Genomic DNA, 26256 nt, shown 5'->3' with positions numbered 1-26256 from the left:
ATATACCTATGAAAAAGTGAGCTGAATTTGTACAACTGTTTTCTTTTTTGTAAGCTACTGAGGTTGTTATTCCACCAAAGTTTCCTACTTCTGTCTCATTCTCAACTTTACTTTTCCCTTGAATGAAGCTTTCCCAGAATAGTGATTTTTTAAGGATACTTTCAAACTGGGGAGATTTCAATGAATTAAAAGATTCTGAAATAGAAACTAAAATGGAAACTGGAGGATTTTGAAATAGTTCCAAGTGACTATATAATTCTGACCTCTCAAGTGTGGCAAGTGTGTCATTTGCACACTTGAAGATATATTCCTTGAAAATTTACTTTATTTTAGGCAGTCCTTGTCACTGCGTTTATTTGGTTTCCCAGCTGTGCCTACATTCTGAGTTAAACGGCAGAATGAACTGTCTCTTATCAGCAATGATTTACTGTGCATGTCATTACATTCCATACCTTCTTTCTCTTCTTCCTTTGTCTGTATGCAAAGAAGACAGGAACTCTCTGTCAAGATGTAATCAATTAGCTTAGTAAGTTTGTATTTTTACTTTCTTTACAAGTAAATGTTTTTCTTAGATTATGCCTCGGGTTTATTTTTGCTTACTTCAAAAGTATACTTCAAGGTTTGCCAAGATCCATACATCAATTTCCAGGGTGGAATTCACACCCTGACAGTCCTCGCCTTACAAACAAAATTGGGACTGAATCTTGATCATTGAGTGAAACCGTAGTTAGGGCACAACGTAGAGAAAAGAACTCATAAATAGATTCAGCAGGCCATATGCATTTGAAAGACAAAGGAACTCTTTTGAAGACAGCAAAGTCCACATTTTGAACAGAGATGACCGCTGGCTTGAAAGAGGGGTTCAAAGTGGCCATATATGTCAAAAATGAACATCCTTCTCTCAACAGGGGGGGAGGGATATGACATCATCTATCTCCAATCTATAGCACAGTCCTTTCAATAGTTCCAATAAGGCTCCACACCCATTTGTACCACTCAGGTGTCCCTGATGAGACAGATAAACCTCCAGGTGGCCCTTAATCAGAGCTGGTATTAAGCAGGTTCTGAACAGTTTGGGAGAACCAGTAGCAGAAATTTTGAGTACATTGGAGAACTGGTAAATACCTCTAACTGGCCCCGCCCCCATCTATTATCTGCCTCCTGACTCCCAGCTGATGGGGAGGAAATGGGGATTTTGCAGTAACCTTCCCCAGGAGTGGGGAAACTGGGACTTGAGAGGCAGAGAATAGATGGGGTCAGGGCCAGTCAGAAGTGGTATTTACCAGTTCTCTGAACTACTCAAAATTTCTGCTACCGGTTCTCCAGAACTGCTCAGAACCTGCTGATTACCACCTCTGTCACCCTCCCAGTCCAAGAAGCAGCCCCTAGAATGAAGAAAAGGACAGAAATATAAACGTGCATGGTCATCTTGGTGATATTATTTGTTTGGTGGTGCAAGATACCTTTTCATTACTCTTATTATTAATGAATGTGGAAGAATTAGTAGATTTCTCCCAGTATTGGAAGCCCTGGGTAAGAGAAACATCAAGTAAATAACATGGAATCTCCAAATGATGAAAACAAAAGAGAAGAAATATGGATTGATTTCTTAGCTGCTTTTTGTATCTGCTGATGCAATTTTATCTCATATCATAATCCAGAATCCACTGCAACAGGCAATAAGTTTATTTTCACAACGTGCGAAACAGAGGTCAAATGTAAAAAGCAGAAACAAAGCAATTCAATGAAAAGTATTAAGAAACTTTATTTATTTATGATACATCCAAGACCCAGAAGCAGGAAAGGGGATGGGTGTTGCTTGCAATGCTAATACTCATTAGGAAACATGCCAAAAGTTGAGCCAAAAGGCTCTCCAGCATTCTGTTTCATTCACAAATTACTCTAGGTTATCTATTTCCATCTCAGATCCATCTTCTCTCTTCACCCTTGTTGAATGTAGATTTTAGGATTTTGTGTTTTCTGATCAAGATGATATGCTTTGAACCAGATTTCACCCGCAACCTTCAAGGAACTGAAAATAACAGAAAGTAAGTTTCTCTTCCTTGCCATGAGAGTTAAGTCCTACTTAGAAAAAGTTTGCCTCTGATTCAAGCAGAAAAGTGAATTCAAGTGCAGTAAATTGAGGACAGAAAGAGTAGCACAAAAATCTCTCAGTGAGTGATACTTATCCTTTTAGGTATTTGACATGTCTTGACAGTATGCTTTATATTAGGGGTGAAATCCAGGAGGTTCTGGAGAACCGGTAGTGGAAATTTTGAGTAGTTTGGAGAACCAGAAAGTACTGTCTCTGGCTGACCCCAGAGTGGGGTGGGAATGGAGATTTTGCAATATCTTTCCCTTGCTATGCCCACCAAGCCATGCCCACAGAACCGGTAGTAAAAAAAATTGAATTTCACCACTGCTTTATATGGACTTATATAAAGTCTACATAAAGTAGTAATTTATCTAAACACCCAAATTTCACAGTCATGATGATAGGGAGAAGGCAGACTCTGCCTATCTTTAGGAGGCCATCTGGGTGTGTAATTTTCATGCAAACAATATGGAAATAGTTTGCCATTGCCTGTTTGATGTTAACTGATAACTAATTATTTAATACTAAATAATTTTATAAAAATTCCATGTGATAGAACACATGCTTAAGGACTAGCATCTCTCTCTTTCTACTACTAGGCTTATTTTTATTCTTAAAGGAGCTACATCCAAAATCTTTCTTCTCATTAGCAGTTTAATACTTTGCACACCAGATCTCTTTTGCTTAGTTGACATATTCACATGTATATAAGTATGTCTATATAATTGCATGTTCTCCTTTCCCCGACTCTTGAGAGCAAAGCCATGCAGATCCTTCATTTGATTTGATTCATTTGATCTGTTGGGCTAACCTTTATATGTTGTATATTTCCTAGATCCCCAACTCCTCTTCTAAACTGATAGTCTGATACTTACTACACAATGTCAGCAAAGCCAGTGAAGAGAGGTTTTGACTGATACTCAATACCATGTTTAGCACACATGGATTTCACCAAAGGAGCCACCTTCCAAAGGTTGTGCCGAGGCATCGTAGGGAAGAGACTATAGGCAGAAAGGAAGGCAAAGAAGTTGTGATACTTTACTATCTTTTTGCCTTATTCAAACTATGAAGCAGTTTCTCACTGATAGCTTAAAATCTTATTGCCCTAAATCAGTACTCACTGGTGCTCAATTTGAAAATTCAGGTGCCCCGTTACCCAGTCATTGAAAAAAGATTGATTCACATTGCACGTTGACTGAACCTGGGAGAAGAGAGAAAGACAGATGTTAGTCCAGACATGCTGTGAATGAAGGAAGATCAAGCAAATGTCCACAATATATATTTATATTTGTCCATGATTTATATTTATATTCATGTTGGTTTGTTTGTATGTATTGGTCTGTATTTATTTCTAGAAAAACATATTGAATTTTGGAAATCTTAAATTATATTACCCTAATAGTAGAGTTTAAATACTCATTTGTTATCAAATCTGATAGTCACCAGAGTACAGCTTTGAAAATATGGACAATTAAAATAGAATTATAGTAATATACTTATTTTTCATTTTGTGAAACATTTCTTTTCAATAGTAATTTTCAAAGCTTCCCATTACTTATTCCAGACTGGACCAAGTTGTCTGGTATGATTTGAATTCACAGGCCTCCTTTTCTAAAAAGAATGTCCTGGGACAGTTGACATCATGGTGAGAATGGCTGGAAAATAGCAAGGCTCTGCTGAGCCCCATGAAATCCAACCGGTAAATGCTGATGGGAGACCTTATAGCTATCCTGGAGGGACAGTGAAGGAAGGAAAGGCTCTTTGCTGACCTTGAGAAACTTACAATTTCCTCGCTAGGTGCAAAGCAAGCTCTCCCGAATGACAGCAGGGGCAACTGCCATTTTTGGGCAGTCACGAAGGTGGGGCAACTGGGACAGTAAAATATGTGCAGGAGTGATATTGAAGAAGAACAGTGTGGTGGCTGTGTGAGGAAATTTGTGGTTTTTAAAAACTTCTGTCAGAAATGCCCCTTTCCAGAAAAGATTGATCAACAGTGGGGCTGAAAAAGAAGGGGGTAGTTTTGTCAAGCCTCCACCCCCTGAAACAGTGGCGGATAAGCACAGAGCTGAAAGAGATGCAAAATAAGATATATTGTTTGATTATTTGGATACTATAAATGCTAAAAGAAGAAAAGCAGAGTGGCCATCTAAGGATTTAATAAACTCTTATTTGGGTTAAAATTTGGTTCCAGAACTGAAAAAGAATATGGTGTAAACAAAGGAAACTAAGGAAGAGAAGTAGAAGAGAAACAGTGCAACAGCGACATCTTCTGGCCAGAGCAAAACCCAGAGGGGGAAGTGTGAAAAAGTAGAGGGAAGAAAGTGTGGATTAGAAATTAATCCTGAACGGTATATTGGAAACAATGTTACAAGACTATCATAAGAATTAAATAAATTGTCTGTACCTGGAATTTGTTTACTGAAAAATTTACAGAGAAAGAGAGTGGAAATACTGTAAGCTGTAAACACTGTAGCTCTTTGATTGGATACAGACACTAGTGGCTGTATAATTGAGCAACTGGAATTGTGGAATAATAGAAATTGCTTAAAAGATAAAAGAAGAATTCAACATCTCAGCTTTTAACATCTTTCCCTGTAGATCAGTGGTTCTCAATCTTCCTAATGCCTTTAATACAGTTCCTTATGTTGTGGTGACTCCCAACCATAAAATTATTTTTGTTACTACTATGTAACTGTAATTTTGCTACTGTTATGAACCATAATGTAAATATCTGATATGCAGGATGTATTTTTATTGCTATAAATTGAACATAATTAAAGCATAGTGATTAATCAAAAACAATATGTAATTATATATTATGAAATAGTTATTTCTAATTACAAATAAATGAAAATTTGTCTTGAAGCATGGTGTAGCACAGGGGTCGGCAATCTTAAACACTCAAAGAGCCATTTGGATCCGTTTCCCACAGAAAAGAAAACACTGGGAGCTACAAAACATGGGTGTGGCCAACTCAACATCACTCCCACTCAGTCACATGACATCCCCCCTCCAGACAAGCCTACCCAGGTTTCATGGCTCAGTGTTTTCTGTGGGAATAGGGTCTCTCTCACTCCTCTCCCCCTCACTCTCATTTCTGTTTTTCTCTATTTTTCCTCTCCCTTTCTTTTTCTTTCCTCCCCTTTCCCTCTTTCTTTTTCTTTCTTTCTCATTGAACATGATAGCAAATCTAAAATAAAGTTATTAATTGTAGGAAATTGCTTCTCTGCCATCTTTTCATAGTGAACTCTAAGTTGATAGAAGCTGGCAAGATTGTACTAACAGCAATAGGATATATATATTGATTTCTTTTGCGTTTGACAATATAATACGTTATCCAAAATTATAAATAATCTTATTTTTAGATGCATTTTTGGGGCATTTTTATTTCCTTTTTTTCTTTTCTGACATAGGATATACTTAATCTTATATGTTATTAACTGCTAGATAAGAGAGACAGAAGTTAGAAAAGAAGAGATATTAAAAGATAAGTATTAAAGAGAAGAGTTGTTAAAATACATAATGCCAATATTACTGTTATTGCATCACTATGTTATTACAATATTACTATTATGTGATAATAGTGGAGATAAATGTGACAACAAAGACGAATATTATGATTGTTTAAATGTGGTTGCACCCAGACAACCCACTGTTTAATAAAAATTGGATTGAATAAATAAAATAAATAAAACTTGGGGAGAGGGGAGAATATCCTGATCTAGATGAAAACCAGATGCTGGGAATGGAAAATTTTCCTGCATTGGCCAGTTTCTCTTTCAGTTAGCACTATTATCTTAAAATGAGGCCAAAGAATATTTGTTCTACTCATCTCATTTCCATTTTTATAAAGTCCAAACAAAAGCAAGGGCAATCATAATCTATAAGAAAAGGCATAGCATTTCTAAACACACTTCAAACTTTTCTATGATAGGAAAAGCACTGTAAAAGAAACAATAATAATAGGTAAAAATAACATCCGAAAAGGAATCCAGTTTCACATGTGCAAATTATAATTTATAATTATGGATCTGTGAATTATTGTCAATCAATCAATCTTTATTGATTAGCACTTGGGCCATATCAAAGTACTAAGTTCCAGAGACAAAAACTACAGTTTCAAATGAGATTAAAATAAACCACAATTTAAAATATAAACAGAATAGAGTGCAATAATTAAATTATAGTCATATAATGAAATTACGCAGACAAGCTAAAGTTTAATCATATACAGCCATCAATTTTATCTCCCAGATCTCTCTTACCTGTGTAGAGAACCAATCCATGTTTTTATCATGATCGATGGGCATAGGAAGATGACTCATCTGTGTTAACCATGTCAATATAATACTCTCAAGAACACTGAGAGACAGAAATGAGGCAAAGTCAGGCAAATTAGGCAAAGTGAAACTATATCTACACAAACAAGCCTTTTAAGTAGAATAGTGGGACAAATTTATTCGTTTGTTTGTTAGGCTTAGAATGCAAGTCATTTACTAGACCTAATGATGCCTTTCTATGGAAATCAATACATTTCTAACACTCCTCCAGTGACAATGAGTCAGATTCAAACCAAAGACCAGGACCCCCAATCCTTCTGAGTTAGTGGACAAATTTGGAAGGTTGACCAGATACCATGGAAACTGATCCCAAATGGAGACTACAGAGTGGCTTGGCTTTATTCCAGATAGCTATTATAATGGAAATGGTAGAACCGAAGCCCACACATATGGAAGTTAGGAGAAGGATAATCTAGAGCCGGGATGGCAGAACTATGGCATGTGTGCCACAGGTGGCAGGCGGAGCCCTTTCTAAGTGTACCGGAGGCGTTGCCCTGTCAGCTGGACAGCGTGCATGCCCCCGCTGGCCAGCTGAATTCAGCCTTTTTAAAAGCCATTTTAAAGCTTTATAGGAGCCTGGGGAGGGCAAAAAGAGCCTCTCCGGCCCTCCACACCGAGGCCCTCCAGAGGCTTCAGGAGCTTCCCTCCGGAGTGCAAAAAACGGGCCCTATGGGCAAACAGGAAGTTCAGGAACGGACTTCCGGTTTTCTCATAGGGTCGGTTTAAGCCCTCCGGAGGCTTCAGGGACTTTCAAGAGGCTTCCCTGAAGCCTCTAGAGGACTGAAAACCACCCTATGTGCAAACCGGAGGCACACCCGCGCACGACCCCCCTGCGTTTCCCCACCCCACCCACTAATGGCACTTGAGCCAAAAAAAGGTTCGCCATCGCTGATCTAGAGAATCTAGATCTAGAGAATAGTCAGGGTCTGGGAAGGGATAGTGAAACACAAAGAAAATAGTACATAAGATGAACAGTACTTCAAAAGAAGGAGGTATCCCAAAACACCCTTGAATCCCAATATGGGGTTGAAGGTAATAAAGAATCGGATAAAATATGCCAGAGTCCATGTCATTTCCTGTAGAAGAGAAGAGAAGGAATGGAGATTAGAATAGCATCTTTCCTTGCCCCAAGTAGACACCCTACATGGCATCTTACTCAGATCCAGATGTATATCTTCTGGAAACTCTGCTCTGTTACTGCCCATTTTGACAGAACCAGTTCTACCCTGAGTTCTTTTTTAATGGATTGACAGATTTAACTGACTGAAAAGAGCCATAGAAAAATTCACTAGACAAGATTGCATATGCTTGGTTTTCTTTAAAGTACAATATTTTGAGCTCATGTCATTCCAGAAAGTGATAGAGATGGATAGAAGTTTCTTTGCATGTTGTTATTAGGTTTTTTTTAATTAATCAGGGAAGACAAACTTTTTATGTAGTGATTATCAATACAAGAGACCAGGTGTGTTTTAAGCACCAGTGTTGCTCTGCGTATGGACCTGTTTGAGCGCATAAACAATATTATTTTCAATAACTGACATGTTTATGTGATATCAGGTGAGAATGTAGGGATTTTATTAGCTTTGATTATCCCACAAAATTCCAACCATTTTTAATTTGTGTACTTGACAAGAGTTCATGGCAAATTCCCATTTTAAGCAAGGTTGGAAAAGTCTTGTCTCCCATCTTCTATATTAGAAAAAAGTAAGTTCAACCCCATTTCCAATCCCTCTAGATATTTTTCTTTAAAAGATGAACCATAACTTTATAGTTGTATTCAAGCCACCATAAATCATTTTTTAATCAAAGCCCTCATAATCATTACTTCAGAAAACTAGACTGTAATTCTTGTACATTCTTAGTTCAATCAATGTTATTGTCCAGTTACCTCTAATGTTTTCCCAACATGCCTTCTATATGTTTGTTTTCCCAGGAAAAAATTGAATGCCTTCTTCATAAAAGGCCTTTTGATAGCCAGCAATAGTTCATCTGGAAGCATTTTGGAATTGGGTGACATTAACTTTCCCATTAACAATATCGCCATGCAAACTTTTATATACACCTAAAAATGGTTTAGCCTTTTCAAATCCTCTTAAAGAAATAAATTCTAAACCTAGAAACATACCATGGGGGGAGGGGTGTCTCAGTATTGTATTATTTAATATTTGGTAGGGATCATTTGTGTACTCACCCTCCAGAGTTTGCGTTGGAATATAAAGTACAATGAGTAAACTTGAAGAGTAGGCATTATCATCAGTGGCAATGCTACAGAAGGAAACAAAATGCATATAACCATTAACTGTCCTTTCTAAACATAAAAGAAGCAACAATCACATTCCACAAATGTTCTGTATTTACCATTTTATTTATGGTAAATGTTACCAAATGCTCTGTTATTCCTTGTGATAAGTGGACAATACTATCTTACTCTATTCAGATTTATTTAGAGGAAAGCCCTGGTAAATCCAATGAGACCAGCTCTCAAGTGTTTATATATTCATACGTAAGCGACATCTTGTAAAACAGCCCATCTTGTAAAATACAACTCTGGGTGACTTACAACAATATAAAACCTAAAACTAGAGACAAGGCAACCTATTAGTATATATAAAGAGAGCAAACCCAACTACCTTCTAGCACCAATGATGTTACCTAATTGGGTAATGAAACGTCTGCAAGAAAATTACTGGCCACAAGGAGCACCAAGGACCCCACAGTTCTACCCCGAGCTACAAATATTATTTTCTATTGGAATCACCTGAATAAAAGGCATTTTCCCTTCAAAAGAGGGAAGGGATTAATAGTCCAGAGGAAAAGAAGCATAGAGGCACAACAAGGAAAGTTGCAAATACTTTATTTGTTGGCCAATAGCAGAGAAGAAAAGGAGAAGATATTCCAGAGACAGGAATTAAGGGAGAACAGTGTTTGTAAGAAGAAAACATTATTATATAATAGTACCACAAAATATGATATTGTAATAGAATATATTAATTGTAATCATTATAATAATTGTAATTAATGTAACAATATAGAAATAGTAATAGAATAAAATGTAAAGTAGAGGCAATAGAATACACGCTTACACCTGAAAGTTACACATTTTGCTTTTATATCTTGGGTTTTTTTCAAAATAAAATATCTCCCTAACCCTTATAGCAGTGATGGCGAACCTATGACACGCGTGCCACAAGTGGCACGCGTAGCAATTTGTCAGGACACGCGAGGTGCTGCCCTGTCAGCTGGCCAGCGCGCATGCGCGCGCTGGCCAGCTGAGTTCACCTTTTTAAAAGCTATTTTTCACCTTCCCCAGGCTCCAGAGGCTTTATAGGAGCCCGGGGAGGGCAAAAAGAGCCTCCCCGCCCCCCCCCCGGTGGCTTCAGGGGCCATCCGGAGGATATCCTGAAGCCTTCGGAAAGCTTAAAACCACCCTCCGAGCAAACCGGAAGTGACTTCTGGGTTGCTCGGAGGGTCATTTTAAGCGTTCCGAAGGCTTCAGGGACCATCCGGAGGCTTCCCTGAAGCCTTCAGAGTGCTTAAAACGACCCTCCGAGGAGTTGCATTAAGGGTGCGGCACGCCTGCACACGACCCCCCTGCGCTCCCCCCACTTGTGGCACGCGAGCCAAAAAAGGTTCACCATCGCTGCCTTATAGGAAGGTTTTTTTTAACTTTTTCAGACTCCAACACGTTACTGCTTCTTGAGACTCAGATTCAACACTTATTCTAATTGGAGAGAGGTTTTTTTATTAAAAAAAACTTCTGATAGACATTCCCTATGACCTGCTGTAAGCAGTTAGTTGTGGTGCCCACCAGCTTGACTGTCTTCAATAAAGGATGGACCAAGTCATAGCGTTAATGAGATTCAATGGTTATTAGCTTGGATGGCAGTGTGGTAGCTTCTGAAGGCCATCTGAAGGAAGACCAGTAGATTTCCTTGGTTGGTTATTGTGAGAATGGACTGCTGAACTTGATGGGCCAAGGATTAGATCCAGCAGGCACCATTTATGATCTTATCAATAAAGCAGTTTCAAAAAGAAAAACTACTGCTGGTGAAGAGGTTGGACTATATTCTCCATTATGTTCCTGTCTCTCTTCCATGGCAATTTTTTTCCACTGTAATTTGATTTATGGATGCTCCTCAGTTGTGTCTATAGAGCATCAAATAATTGAGCAGTTGCATGAGAAAGTGCAGTACCCTCTCCAGCTTGCCATTTCTCTCTTTGCACTGTTAAGGCATAGTCTGTTTCTGAAGGTATGGACTGAGAATCAGGATGCCTCCCTCCACCTTAAATATGTATATTAAACTCATAGGAATCTGTGTTCTCAGAAAGGAAAGATTTCCTCCTCATTCTCTCCAATGTTCTGTAGTTGCTACTACTGCTCTTCTTCTTCCCTCCTCCTCTTTATCTTATCATTATCATTTATCTTAATAAGAGTTGATATTAATCTAAACTGTGCTGGGGATTATGTACAATGCATATATATAACCTGCCCCTGAGCTCATGGTTGAAAAGATAAGAGTCCAAAGATGATGTGAAAGTTGTTTTTTTGACAGAAGAAAAAGCTCATTTGGAGTTTAACAGGAGGTAGGGGGAGAAAAGATACTCACTGAAGAAATAATACTTGTGCTGATAGTTATAAGGCATGTATTTCTTTTTCTGCAAACCCAACTGCAAAAGAAAGGCATGAAAAAAGCAAATAACTTTCAATAGGTAATTATAACTTTAGGCTCCATTTCTATAACTTCCTTTTCATCTGCTCTATGAAATAAATTCTCAGGCAGGAAAAAAGCAAAAAAAAAGTGAGATGTACATAGCTGTCACAATAATAAATTGTAATTGTGGTAGTTCGAATAGATTGCAGTCTTTATTTTCAAAATTTCCAGGTGCAGAAACATATGGTAGAGCGAGATAGCTTGTAAAATTAAGCCCTCCAATAGAAATACAGAAAGAACAGACTTAAACTTAGATTTCTTAGTCAGGAAAGGAAGCTGTCCCTTCTGTAAGCAGAAACACTAGATAAACTTTTACTAATCTTTCCATTAGTAGAAGGCCCCAAAGGAAAGCATTACTGATGGACGTGGATCTGATGGGTTCAAAGTGTTCCATTCTCCCAATATCAGCTCTTCAGCCACACCATCCTATAGCCACCAAAATAAATGTCCCGACTGGTTTCAGAAGAGGTGAATTAACAATAAATAGGGAATCCAGAATCTCAGCTAAATAGGCAGCTTCTCCATTTTGATATTTTTACTGACTGCCACATCCCCAAAACCTCACAACCATCAGAGATAGAACATTTTCTACCAGTATTTCTGCTTGTGAGGCATAAGTAATTCTATATTTTCTTTGTTTGAAGTAACAGCCAAGGCAGAATATGCTTATCAAATCTGAAACAATCCACTGAGATAATTCACACAATAGTCAGTCCAATCCATAACATTAACCAGAGAAAGAGCAAAAGGGAACAAACAAAGAGATGCTTAAGCTCCATACCACCCTCCGTCTTTTAATCTATCCTATTCCTATCAGAGCTACCAGGATTTTTGGACAGGAAGACAATCTGTTTCTTTGCTTTCCTAAGTCACCTTCTTGGGATTGCGATCACATGGCCATAAAAACTTGCTGCTTTCCTCAGAATCCTTTTGTACATGATTGTTCAGTCAATCCCATGAGCTAATTCCCTCAATAATCCAGTTCATAATATTCAACTATAGCTATGAGCTACCATAGGAGAACCAGTTTTAAGGCATCAGGCTGGAAATTGCAAGATTGTGAGTTCTAGTCTCTCCTTGGACAATGCCACCCAGCCTTAGAAAGCAGGGGTCCATATCAGTGGTGGGATTCAAACTTTTTTACTACCGGTTCTGTGGACATGGCTTTGTGGGCATGGCAGGGGAAAGGATACTGCAAAATCCCCATTCCATCCCCTCTCTCAAAATTTCCACTTCCGGTTCTCCAGAACATGTCAGAACTTGCTGGATACCACCTTTGGTTCATATAGAGAAATACACTTTTGTTATGGCCACCTTTGGTGAACATTTTGTCCAACCCTACTAATCTACTATCTCAATGAAATCTGTCTTATCAAACGCTGCTAATAAATATAAATAATAAACCCAGTAGACTGTGTTCAACTCTAACAAATTGACAATGAAATGGCTTAACAGTTGCTGTTCTGAATGCTGATCTGAAAGGAGAATGGCCAGGGTTCAGTAAAATCTGTTGTCATCTAAGCAGTTGCTTCTTACCTCCAAAGAAAGAGTTTCCCCTAACGACAAAATAAAGGGATGAAATGAAATATCTGGGTCCTTCTCAATACAGTTGGTTTTAGCATGATGCTGGGAATGGTGCAAAGACCACCAATTAGCTGAAAGCCCCTGTAGAGGAAGAAGGAAAGAAAGTATTCAGGCTCTTGTAAAAGATTGCTTGACTATTTAGTGCTCTGCTTTGAAGAGGTAATAAGGGGAGATTCCATTGAACCTTTGAATCAGATTTTCAAATAACTTTGAGATGTTGAATCAGCTGACTCTGAATTATCTTGGAGAGGTTCAAAACAGTTTGAAGATTAAGTGCACTTTCTAGCTTTGAAGAATCTCAAGCATTCATTGCATATGTGGACAAAACTGGGGGAAATTTTGAGTACTGTAATGAGTTCCCTGATATTAACATGAGTAGGTGCAAATGAGTTTTATCACCTTTCAAAACCCTGCCTGTCAAAGCACTGGAAGAGGTGCTGCTCTGCTATTTGTGTATTTAGAGAGATTCACCTGTGGGGACAAACAGAAAATAAAATAGAGACCTACATCTATTCTGCTTTGTCTCTCTTTTAATGAGTCTTGCTTTTTCTTGCTTCTATACCAATTTATTCTTATTTTTCTTCAACTCACCTGTAGTATAGTCCCTATTAGCTTTGGGTCCAGTATTTTCCTTCCTTTGTCATTGGCATTTAATCAGGCTTATTGATCAGGGAATTTTATCACTGGCATTTAATCAAACAAAAGCAGGTGGAAATAACACCTGATATGCTCATCTAATTTCACTGATAATGTTGATACAAAGATTTTAATAGCAGTGCTAGGAAACAGATTATAGCAAAATGATACCATTTGTTATTAAGAATGTTCAAGCAGGGTAAAAAAACTAGGCATCCATTAGATGATATACGGTTTACTGTAGATATAATAGACTTAAAATAAAGGTCAACTTGTAATCTCATTATTAGATGCTGAAAAACTTTTGATAAAATACACAAACAATTCATGTTCATTATCTGTCTGTCTGTCTGTCTGTCTGTCTATCTATCTATTTATCTATCTATCTATCTACATATATACATACATACATACATACATACATACATACATACATACATACATACCTTTATGCCTGTGTGTGTATGTTCCAGCATAACTCTGGAATGCCTTTAGCAATTTCAACCAAACTTAATATACAGATGACTTTCTGTCTGGAAAGTCTATGGGTAAGACACCCCAACACCCCCTCAGTGTATGTGTGTCTGTGTCTCTCTGTGTGTATTCCAGCATCACTCTGGAACCCCCGGGCTGCTAAAATGAAAAGGAATGAATTATATCTATAGTGTCAAATCACAGTACTTTTGAAAGTGGTAGTGTGCTTTTTGGATTCAAGTTCTGTTAAGATACAGCCTGTTGTGCCTTAAAATGGCATCTACTGTACAGCACAGTGCAGTTGCCATGGTAACAGCTTCACAGTACTCCATGAGGGGGCTTCCTCTGGTAAGGGGTATTGGTTGTAAATAAATACCCAGGGTGTTAGATATTAACATATATCGGGGAAAGTCTTCCCTCTGGTCCGCTCCTACAGCGGGAAACAGGTATCCCTCTGATTGGTCGAGGGGCGTACCCAATCCCTATAAAAGGGGAACCCTCCGACTACCGAACAAGCTGGATCACTACTATTACTAATAAAGAGCTGTTAAGTCACTTCGTGTCCGCAGTCTGTCTCTCGTTGCCCAGATCTAACATTGGCGACGAAGGTGGGATTGAGAGACAGATAGGACGAAGAACGCTACTCCAGAATCTCCGGATTTGATCCAGCCCAGGAATTCGGCAGCAATTCCGACAGCCATCTCAGATCACCGCAGCGCGGCAAATTCAAACTGAGAAGATGGCGATGCATGCTCCCCCCGCTCCTTTCGACCCAGAAAACGACGAATGGGAAGCTTTCATGATTCGTTTCGAGTGTTTCCTCGAAGCAAACGAATACACGGGGATCACCGATGCGAGGAAGAAAAACATCTTCCTCGGCTACTGCGGAAAGGAAGTCTTCAATACGGCCAGAGACCTCACTGCGCCTACTCCAATACAGGCAGTATCGTGGACGACGTTGCAACAAACTCTGCAAACTCATTACGCGCCAAAACCTTCCCGCCATGTCTGCCGCAAGGAATTCAACATGAGGACTCAGAAGGCGGGAGAATCAATCAATCAATATGTTGCAGCCCTACGAAAAGCAGCAGCTCACTGCGAATACAGAGATTTGGAAGAGCACATCTTAGAGCGGCTCATCTGTGGGGTAAGAGACATTTCGTTGCAAAAGAAGATGTTGGCAAACCCGAATTTAACCCTACAGGCAGCGTTAAACGAAGCAAGAGCGTCAGAATCAGCGGAGAAATCAGCGGTGACCATACAACAAGGGGCCAGCGCATACCAGCCAGCACCGAGACAAACCAGAGTTCACTATGAGGACACAAGCCCCGACTACGAGAATCCCGAGTTCGAGGACAGTCACCTGATGCAGAGCAGTCACTTGAGGCCTGGGGGGAGACCCGGATCCCGTTTGCCGCCCTGCGCAAGCTGCGGAGGGAATCACCCCAGGTCTACTTGCAGGTTCAGGAACGTTGTTTGTTCGCACTGCAACAAACTTGGGCACATCGCACGAGTGTGCCGGAGCGGAGTCCCTGCCTCACGGCAGCCACCCATGTACCGCCAACAGAAGCCCAACCCAGGGGCTTGGCGAAACCAAAAAGGGCGCCCAGAGAGAAATCCACAAGTGTTTACCCAGAGAGAAAATTTCCAAAGAGCTGAACGAGCGTATTCCCAGAGAGATTACTCACAAGAAAGTGAGCGAGCGTATCCCCAGAGAGAATACACACAAAGAGCTGAAAGAGCGTTCTATCAAGACGCTCAACGAGAGTATTTTCAGGATGTTGACGGTGAGATAGAGTTGACCCAGAGAGAGGAGTTGCGAACGTATCTCACCACAATACATCAGGTCCGCCCTAAGCGACCAAAAAGGCTGAGAGTCACAGTCCTCTTGGAGGGCTCACCCTGCGAGCTAGAAGTTGACACAGGATCAACCCTGACGATCATTTCATGGGCATCCATGAAACAGGCTATCCCTAGCCTCAGAAAGAGCCAACTACACGCCCCAGACGTCCTGCTACGAGACTACCAGGGGAACCAAGTCCCCATCGTGGGCCAAGGCACATTCCACATCCGTTTCAAGGACATCGAAGCCCAGCTGCCCGTGACCATCGCCAGCGCGCCATTGCAGAACCTTCTGGGGCTTGATTGGTTTGAAGCCCTGGGGTTAGAAGTCACCGGGATCAACGCCATAAGAAACAGCAGCGCTGAACAGATTTTTAAGGAATTCGAGGATGTGTTCAGCCCCGGTCTTGGTAAGTATGTGGGTAAACCAATATCATTCAATTTAGACCCTAAAGTGGCGCCAATCCGACTTAAACCAAGACGAGTGCCTTTTGCACTCCGCCCTAAAATAGACAAAGAGATAGATAAGTTAGTGGAGCAAGGAATCCTTGAGCCGGTAGATCACGCGCGCTGGGAAACGCCCATCGTGACCCCAGTCAAGCCAGACGGATCAGTCCGCATCTGCGCGGACTATAAGTGTACAATTAATGTCGCGCTACAACAGAGCGCATATCCTGTGCCAGTAGTACAGCACTTATTGCACTCGTTGGGACCAGGAAAGGTATTTGCAAAGTTAGACATGGCACAAGCTTACCAGCAACTGCCAGTTGATAGCGCCACAGCGGAGGCCCAAACTATAGTGACGCATAGAGGAGCATTCAAATGCAACCGGCTACAATTTGGCGTAAGCATTGCCCCAGGACTGTTCCAGAGCATCATGGAACGACTGTTGCAAGGGATACCAGGAGTCGTCCCCTATTTTGACGACATCTTGGTGTCAGCTGCAAACGAGGAGCAATTAAACAAAAGAGTCAGATCTGTTTTGGCCAGAATCAGAGAAAAGGGTCTCCGCCTTAAAAAAGAAAAATGCCAAATTAACGTGCCTAGCGTAGAATTCCTGGGTTATAGAATCGATGGTCAGGGAATACACCCCACTTCAAAGAAAATTAAGGCGATCCAGGACGCCCCCACACCACGAAATCAGACCGAGTTGCAGGCTTTCCTCGGATTACTTAACTTCTACAGCGTTTTTCTGAGGCAGAAAGTGACCGTTGCTGAGCCACTACACCGTCTACTCCAGAGGAACGCACCATGGAAATGGGGACGATCAGAAGCTGCAGCTTTCGCCGGGGTAAAGCGCCTGCTCACCACTGACTCACTGCTTGTTCAATACAGCCAGACCCTACCGCTGGTATTGACCTGCGATGCATCACCTTTCGGAGTTGGAGCAGTCCTCAGCCACAGGATGCCCGACGGAAAAGAAGCACCCATCGCATTCTACTCCAGGACTCTTTCATCGGCCGAAAGGAATTACAGCCAAATGGACAGGGAAGCGCTGGCTGCCGTCGCGGGAGTAAAGCGTTTCCACGAATACCTCTATGGACGTGATTTTGAACTGATCACAGATCACAAACCGCTGTTGGGACTTTTGGCGGGAAACCGCCCCACTCCGGTCTCCCTTTCTCCTCGCATGACCAGGTGGACTGTTTTCCTGGCTGCGTATTCATACAAATTGATACATCGACCGGGCTCCACTCTTGGACACGCAGACGCACTCAGCCGTTGCCCATTACCTGACATTCTGCCAGACCCCACTCCAGAAGTACCGGTATTGCTCATTGACTGTTTGGATTCAGGACCGGTTTCTTCCTACGATGTTGCAAGGTTCTCCTCTAAAGACAATTTAATAAAGCAAGTTCAAACTTGGGTTTGGAGGGGGTGGCCAAAGGGAAATGTGGGCCTGGAATTCAAAATGTTTTGGTCAAAACGGGACGAGCTCTCAGTAATACAAGGATGTTTGTTGTGGGGGGATCGAGTTGTTATTCCGTATGCTTTACGTAAAAATGTACTAGATGCTTTACATATGGGTCATCCGGGGATTGTTAGAATGAAGGCGTTAGCAAGAAGTTACGTGTGGTGGCCAAACATGGACAAAGAAATAGAGGAGTGGGTGGCCACTTGTGACCCATGCCAGGAATCGAGACCAGCACCCCCGGAAGCGCCCGCCACAGAATGGGAGAAACCCAAAGCACCATGGTCGCGAATACACATCGACTTCGCAGGGCCATTCCAAGGTCAGACTTTCTTTATAGTTGTAGATGCATACTCAAAATGGCTAGATGTAGTCCTAATGACTTCAACCACGGCAGAGGCAGTCGTAAAGGTTCTACGGCGACTCTTCGCCACCCATGGCCTGCCAGATCTCCTCGTATCCGATAACGGGCCCCAATTCACGGCCATGCATTTTGAAACATTTTTAGCAGGGTTGGGAATCCAGCATGCCCTCATCGCGCCATTCCATCCAGCATCAAACGGACAGGCGGAGAGAATGGTGCGATTCGCAAAAGAGGCCCTCGCCAGGATGGGTCCAGGTGATTGGCAAACACGCATTGACCATTACCTCCTCATTCAACACATTACCCCGAGCGCAACGACGGGTAGGAGCCCCGCGGAACTACTCATGGGTCGTCGACTACGGTCTCACCTAGACCGGCTCCACCCGAATTACTCTGCCACGGCTCCCCCAGACTCTACAAGTAAGATCCGGTCTTTCAGAGTAGGGGATTCAGTTTACGCTCACAACTACACGGGGGGGACATTGTGGATGCCGGCAAAGGTCATTGGCATCACAGGTCCACGATCGTATTTGCTAGAGCTAGAAGATGGGCGGAATTGGAAAAGGCACATCGATCAACTACGGGGTCGCCTAGCACACTCCAACCTTCGAAATGAAGACGAAAGTTTCCTGTCTACGGAAAGTCAGCCACAAGAAAACCCCATCGTAGGAAACAACGACGCCGGCGAGCCAAGCGTAGGACAAGACTACACGCACGTAGCAGAGCAACCCCCAGACAACGCAGCCGAACAAACTCCTGAACGCCCGAGCAACGAAGGCACAAGACCTCCAGAACGGGAAATAGAAAAAGCACCCGATCCTGCAACTACTTCGAACCAACCCGAAACCAGTCCTGCAACCACTTTAAGCCAACCCGAACTACGACGTTCCTCCCGAGCAAGACAAACACCCACCTACCTAAAAGATTATGTTACCTACCGCAACATCCCATCTAGGAGGGGAGGGATGTTAGATATTAACATATATCGGGGAAAGTCTTCCCTCTGGTCCGCTCCTACAGCGGGAAACAGGTATCCCTCTGATTGGTCGAGGGGCGTACCCAATCCCTATAAAAGGGGAACCCTCCGACTACCGAACAAGCTGGATCACTACTATTACTAATAAAGAGCTGTTAAGTCACTTCGTGTCCGCAGTCTGTCTCTCGTTGCCCAGATCTAACACAGGGAATGCCAGGTTATCAGCTAGTGTTAAATAGATTTGAAAATCCCTTGGAATTCATAAAATGGATTAAGAATATTATATCTACTACTAAAGTAAAATTTTAATGACATTTTCTCCAGTTTTCCATAATTTAGAGAAACTAGACATGGATGTCCAGTTTCCCCCTTACTTTTTAAAGTCAGCATTAATTAACTTCAATCAATATTTAGTAATCAATTTTAATGATTTTTGGTTTGTGTTATTAGACAACAGAGAAATATCTATGGAGTACTACATAACTCAGTTGAATACAAATGCCCACATTCCTTTGTTTATTTTGAAACCTCATACTGTTGCTTTAGTATTGATGCAAAATAACAGAATATTCTATTGTCCAAATCAGAATTGATATTAATAGGTAAAAATTGGGTTACCCATCACTAAATATCAATTCCATATTTAGACTGAATCCATTAAATATTTGACATACACATATGTATGTATGTATGTATGTATGTATGTATGTATGTATGTATGTATGTATGTATATACACCAAAGGATACAACATGTAATATAAACAAAATTGTTGGAGGGATGTTTCTTCAGATATCAATAGATGGATATCATTAAATCTTACTCTTTGGGGAATAGGTGAATGCTCTCAAAATGTATTAAATACTGAAAGCTAATAATTAGAGTAAATTTTCCAAATTAGGCAACCTTGGAATATACCTATACAGCACTTTTGGTTGGATGGACAGTATTAGGATCCAAATATACAAAACTCTGGTACCTCTGAAACCAATTACGTTAGTTATAAACTTGCGGAAAGGAATGTCTACTTTTAAAGCACTGTTTTTTCCATGCCATATTGACCCTATGGTCCACACTAAATTGGCACTGGACAAGAGTTAATGGAATTCAAAGATAGCTGGACTTGGACTGCTTGTGGAGACATAACTTCAGGATGATTCCTCTCTTGACTCTGCATCCCCCAATCTGCCTCTCTTTCTCATATAGAAACATCCTTCAGTCTTTAAAAAAAGTAATCACAATAGCACACAACCTGCTTTTTCTAGTTAAATTTGATTAGAATGTTTTCTGTTTTACTTCAGTATGACTGCTGTATAGACTCTTTGTTGGACAACTAAGAGACGGTGCTACTCTTTTTTCATTCTTATTATTGCTGCCTTAAAACAGTAGAAGAGGAATGTTTCAACATTTATATCAGAATTCTATAGAACTCTTTACGTACTCATCCAAACTTTGCAGTGTTGATCAGAGATGGCATTCTACCAGTTCGCCATTTGGGTGAATCAGTAGCAGGAGGCTCCACCCACCTGCCCAGACGTCATCACAGACACTCTGCACATGCACAGAGGTTCTCCACATATGCAGATATGCCGCGCACAAGCGCACACTCCCAGTTCAAAACCAGTAGCAGAGGTAAGAGGATCTCATGCCTGGTGTTGATACCCTCAAAGGTATCTACTATGTTATTTTCATTTTATTCTGTACCCCAAATGAAACGGTTATAGACATTTTGATGCTTTCCCATTCGAGTCAAAAACCCAACTTTCTTGAATTTATTTAACATGATCTTGATCTCAGATCTCCTATATGAATCAAGTCTTGCCACCTTTGGATCTTAAATTGGGATTGGCTTTTGGTTAATTTGCGCATTCATCTTGTTTATTATAAGTGAAATTCCACTCTTGGTCTGCAGTTAATAATGATAGACAAACAAGTGGTATGATTTAACATAAGAAAACTCTCTATGTTCTTTGATGAGAAGCCCATGTGGCACCTCTGTTATAAATAACACAACACATTTGATATATACTCATGAAACTTTTTCATGTATATTTGCAACATTCCATATTCTTTCCCTTCCATTCCATGGAATATTCTAAGAATAATATACCTTAATTACCTTTAAATGGCACATTACAAATTCATGAAAATGGTGGTTCCATTTTGGATTACTGAAGACTGAAAGATGTCCCAAATCATGTTGTAGATAGCTTGCTTGAGTCTGAAAGAAAAGGGTGATTCACCACAGAAGGACTACCTTTTGTTCATTCTACAACTTATATCCAATGGAAATCGCTATGCAAGAACTGCTGGGATAGATAAAATAAAGATTCATTCATTCTAGGATTTTTTTATTTAATCAAAGGGGCAGCCACCCAGAGAAGCATCCCAAACAGGATAGGCACAAGAAACCAATTCTACAATACAACCACAAATATATTCCCCAAACATATCTGATATTTTGTGATAGACAGTGAGGATACATGGCTGCTTTTTAAAGCTGTATTCTAGTTTCATTACTTACTGTCCTTCAGAATGGGAGGGATATAAGATGACATGGCATCATAGAACATAGAATTTAAAAGGACCTTGCAGGTCTTCTAAGATAAATGGCTGCCATGTCTCTTCTTTTCTACAGAATCATCTGTTGGGCAAAACAGAAGTGGCTTTTTATCTAACTGAATTGCTTAGTCTCCTTCAAAGCTTATTCCTCCAAGTAATTGAATGCAACCTAAATATGTGTTATTTTCTTTATAAAGAAACTATTTTAATTTGGTTGAAGGACAGTCTGCTGTAGAAAGCCAAACTAGTGGAAAATGCAATTTTAGCTAAAAATAAAAGCAAGAATATTACCTGAGCAAAGGTCATCAGCACTGTGGCAATAAGAAAAGATGTCATAGATATCCCAAAATACCACAAAACAAACCAGCCAGCAGCATCCAGTACTAAAATATGCAGAAGCATCAGGAAAAAGAACAATAGGTTTGGCTTGAAGAGTCCCATCTTTTTAACAGTGGACAGCAATTCCCGAAAATCTTCTATTAATAATTGCTATGGGAAAAAATTCAGAAAATTTGCAGGAGTTTTGACTTTATGGATACAACATAGCTAGCCAGTGGCATCAACAGTTAACATCAAGAACTCTTGGTGTAATTGCCCTCCAAATATCCTTTTCCTTCCAAACTTTTAATATTCTTTCAAAAACATTAAATGTGGAAGAAAACAAATGAAAAATGGTTGCATAAATATACTATTTTTCTACTTAGTGACTGCTAGACAACTTAGAGCTCATGTTTGGGACGCTAGAAATCAATGCCTATCTGTATTTAATAATCTTGGCAAAAAGCACTAATGGGGAAACAGAAAGAGGGGGTGGGAGGGAGAGATATATATGATTTCATGGTATAGCTTGGTATAGTTTGGTAATGTATGGCTTTATTGAGTGTCCACAAGGCAGCACCAATTTATATATTCCTCTAATGTACATACTAATCTATGATTGGAGAATTACTAGTTTAAACTAACCACTGACTGTTGTGTTATTCAGTACTATTTTTATTTGTATATTTATTGTAAACTATTGGCACATTACATTCATTTATAGAATATATTTGTACTATATATCAATTTCATTAATGTTTACTTAAATGTAGTATTTTATTACATTTTTAAAATACATAATTAATATTGTGAATTAATATTAATTATTATTTCTGATTAAATACTTATGGAACTCAATGGGGCTCTATTTACCTACTTTAATCACTTTATAAGCTGCCCACTCAATAACTTTCAGCAGGTTACATCATTAGAAACCTATTGGCCTGAAGTCCTACCACAGGACACTCCCAAGCATGATCAATGCTATTTGAGGGCTCTGCCCACGCAAAAATCATCTGATGGGACATAAAATGCGGTTGCTCTACATCTGGAGGATGAAAAGGATAAAACTGAGTACATTCACTCTACATTGGACACTAGCTGGATATGTCTTGTTGAGATGACAGAAGCGTCATCATGGGGGGAGGGGTTGTTTGGACTCAATTTGAATCTGTGGAGCCTAAAGAAGCAAACAGGGCTATCTCCATGTTACTCTCACTGTGGATTAGAGTCTTGCTTGCTTAGTGGAAGCAGACAGGGAGATGAGAGGAGGCCAAGTGTGAGGATGGTGAAGATATATTTGGGAAGAATCAAGTGCGGCTTCAGGGCAATGAGGTGGAAAGTGGAAGGGAATGAAATGGCAGATATTAAGATCACTTCATAATTTAAACTCGGCTGAAGGAAATGGACTTTTACTGTTTTTATAAATGCCAAGAGACAATGCAGAAAGATTGAGGAGCACCTTATAAAATCTCTTCTGTTGACCTTAATAGCAGATCAGTTTTAATGACAAAAGTGATCTTTGAGTCAACCCAATAATAATTAAGGGTTTGCAGATTAACACCATAAACCACTACCTCAATTTTCTGTCTCCAAACTTACATTTTTACTGGGTTCAAAGCTGGGCTGATCAGGTGCCAATTCCCCAATCAAAAGTGATGCCATGTGCTTCCTTACTAGGGTCTTGTCAACGTGAAAGGCTGTAAAAGGATCCTAAAGCCAAAACATAAAGAAAAAAGGGGAAAATATTGTAATAAAGAACCAATTTAAAGTCAACCTGGAAGAAACATGTTTAGGCTGAGTGGTTATATTTGATTCTTATCTTTCTTCTCTCCAATTCAAAGCATGACAGACATAATTCCCAGGAGGTGCTTGAACGCATTTCATTTGAATCTTGACTCTCTAAATCTCAGTTTAACATGGCAGATTGACAAAGTTTGTTCCAGTTCCATAATTCAACCTTTAATCACTTTTGTCCTGGTTAATTAAACCTTCATTGACATATATATTGCAACTCATTTCAGGGAGAAACACCTGAAATTGATGCGGCAAGAGTTGATACGTTCCAACGACTCTCTGACTTTGCCTAACTACCGGTAATTTTTACTCTGACTGATGAAGTTGCTTGGATGAGCAACTCAATATCTCAGATTAACAAAGTTTGTTCCAGTTGCCATTATTCAACCTTTAGACACTTCCATTTTTAAAAAATTCCTTCTCTTTTTTATTTTTCTGAGTTTCATTTGTATTTGATTTTACTAGTATGCTGAAAATACTTATCAAAAAATATTTTAAAAATTAAAAAGTAAGTAAAAGGTAACAGTAAAAAATAGGCTAATGTGCTTTGAAAGTGGGTTATAGCGACTGAGTGCAGTCTTATTTTTTAAATGACAATAAAATTATTATTTTTTTCTTCTGTTCAGTCATATCCAATTCTCAGGGACCGATGGACAAATCCCTGCATTTTTTCTTGGCAAGGTTTTTCAGAAGTAAGTTGCCACTGCTTCCTTCCTAGGGCTGAGATAAAGTGATTAGCCTAAGATCATCCAGTCAGCATCATGCACAAGGCAGCACTTGAATTCACAATTTCCCAATATCTAGCCTGATGCCGCAATCACTACACCAAACTGGCTACATGACAATTTTTGTGATTAGTTGAGGAAATCATGTCCAACCCATTGCAACCCCATGGACACATAACTTATGTCTTATCTTTTTATTTTCTACATCCAGGTTGTTGTTGTGTGTGAGAGAGACAGGGGGGGGGGGATGTTTTGTTTTCTGAGCTCCTACTTGCAGTCCGTATTAACAGAGGCCAGATACTGGTTTTCCCAACTGACCGAAAAGGTGTATAAGTATGTGCATCTTCAAATAATCATGTGGTATAGATCCAGTTTCTCTCTTTGCAAAAGGAAAGACAGATAGGATAGTATTGCATGACTGAACTTCTTGCTCCTTGTTAAAGTTGTGTATGATTAATTGAAAAATTACAAATTGATTATTTGGCCAGCTGGTCTTCGGGTCTCTGCCGTGCATGCAGGGAACACATGTGTGCATGCGCAGGGGGTGGGGTATGTGCATGGGGGGTGCTCGCATTGCGTTTGGGGGGCTTAAACGGTGCCCTCGTACCCTTTTTTGGCTTCCAGATTGGCGCAGGAGGCCTTCCAAGGCCAAAACAGAGCACAGAGGGGGTGCATGTGGTCCCCCGACCCCATTTTGGGCGTGGGATGTCTCCTACATCAATCGTTCCCTCAATCAGTGGTTCCATTCTCACACAACACTTGGTTCCTCCACATTAAGCCTGTTTACTCAGTCCCACTTAAGACTTTTCTTCTCTAGGCTCAAGAGTTCAGTTTAACAATTCCTTCAGCAACCACCTTACTCTCTCTTTGTGGCTCCTGTTCCAACTGTTTTGGACCTTTCTTAAAGTGTAGCTCCACAAACTGAGCAAAGAGCAGAATAAATGGATTGCTTTGTAAATAACTGAGAAAGCCAAATACTAGCAAAAAGAAAGTCAATATCGGCTTCATATAGCATAGAAAGAATTTTGAAAAGTGTTCAGAAAAATGGGAATCTGTCGTCCTCATGAGAAAGTTACATACAAGTCAGGAAGCCACAATACAGGCAGAACATGGCAAAACAGACTGACTCCAGGTTAGCAAAAGGGTACAAGGCTGTGTACTTGACCCTTATATTCAACTTATATGCTGAATACATATGAAGGGCAACTGGTTTTAACATTGGAGGAAGAAACATCAACAGCCTGTATTATGCTGATAGCCCTACCCTGAAGCTGAATATACAGAAAATCTGCAGGTTTTCATGATAAAAGTCAAGGAGCAGAGTGGAAAATGGGATTAAAATTAAATATAGAAAGAAGACTAAACTAATTATAACCACGTACAATGACATTGGCAGTGAAGAGACGGTAAAGGAACAGGCAATCAATAAATCTGACTAGCACTCAGTAGAGCTACCACAGAAGCCTTGGAAAAGATATTTAAGTGCCGTGCCCATAGCTACAAATATTGGAATTGCGTAAACTATGGTATTCCCTGTGACACTTTACGGGAGCGAAAGAAACTGGCCAACCGAGTCCTCGCCTGTCAGCTGCCCCGCCCCTTACCGTGGCATCCTGCCCTGCGTACGAGCTGATAGTCCGAGAGCCCCCCGGGTGCCTCCTGTGGAACCGGCTGATGTCATAGACTTTCCTGTCAATCACCAGCCAGCGCTCCCGTGACGAGTCTTCCTGGCCAGTGCGCCGCCCGATCTCTTCCCAGGTAAACCACCGCGAAGGGCCGGACTGATCGGCCGCAGGATCAGCCTCCCTCCTCCGCCTGATCCCGGTTTCTGCTTGCTGGGAAGCCATCTCCACCGGATTGAGGCTTTGGGGAACTTGACACTGTGCTTTTAGCACCATCGGGAGGGCGGACTGGGCGAGT

The 26256-nt window shown here is 40.5% G+C and overlaps 1 protein-coding gene across 1 annotated transcript; it reads right to left on the bottom strand.

Annotated features, from left to right (window-relative positions):
- Nucleotides 1-1745: 1745 nt before the first annotated feature.
- LOC309382944 (acyl-CoA (8-3)-desaturase-like) lies at nt 1746-26256 on the bottom strand. The gene is made up of 12 exons (XM_081934934.1): nt 25941-26256; nt 23417-23527; nt 21788-21985; nt 21054-21155; nt 12684-12812; nt 11043-11103; nt 8627-8700; nt 7414-7511; nt 6361-6457; nt 3217-3296; nt 2971-3096; nt 1746-2032 (listed from the first exon to the last, which is right to left on the bottom strand). The coding sequence occupies exons 1-12, from the start codon at nt 26232-26234 to the stop codon at nt 1942-1944; spliced, it is 1461 nt and encodes a 486-aa protein (XP_081791060.1). The 5' UTR covers nt 26235-26256; the 3' UTR covers nt 1746-1941.

The sequence above is a fragment of the Natrix helvetica genome, assembly GCF_964273705.1.
Source record: "Natrix helvetica genome assembly, chromosome: 1".
Taxonomy (NCBI): domain Eukaryota; kingdom Metazoa; phylum Chordata; class Lepidosauria; order Squamata; family Natricidae; genus Natrix; species Natrix helvetica.
The sequence above is the reverse complement of the archived record's forward strand: the minus strand, read 5'-3'. Positions and strand labels throughout refer to the sequence as shown.

Bases quoted from the DNA above. Each gene is read 5' to 3' on its own strand.
- LOC309382944 (XM_081934934.1), bottom strand. From the start codon at position 26,234: ATGGTGCTAAAAGCACAGTGTCAAGTTCCCCAAAGCCTCAATCCGGTG. The intron at 8,701-11,042 runs GTGAGTATCTTT...TTCCTTCTGTAG, and splicing joins GCACAAGTATTATTTCTTCA to CATTGCCACTGATGATAATG. The intron at 3,097-3,216 runs GTGAGTACTGAT...TTCTGCCTATAG, and splicing joins AATTTTCAAATTGAGCACCA to TCTCTTCCCTACGATGCCTC.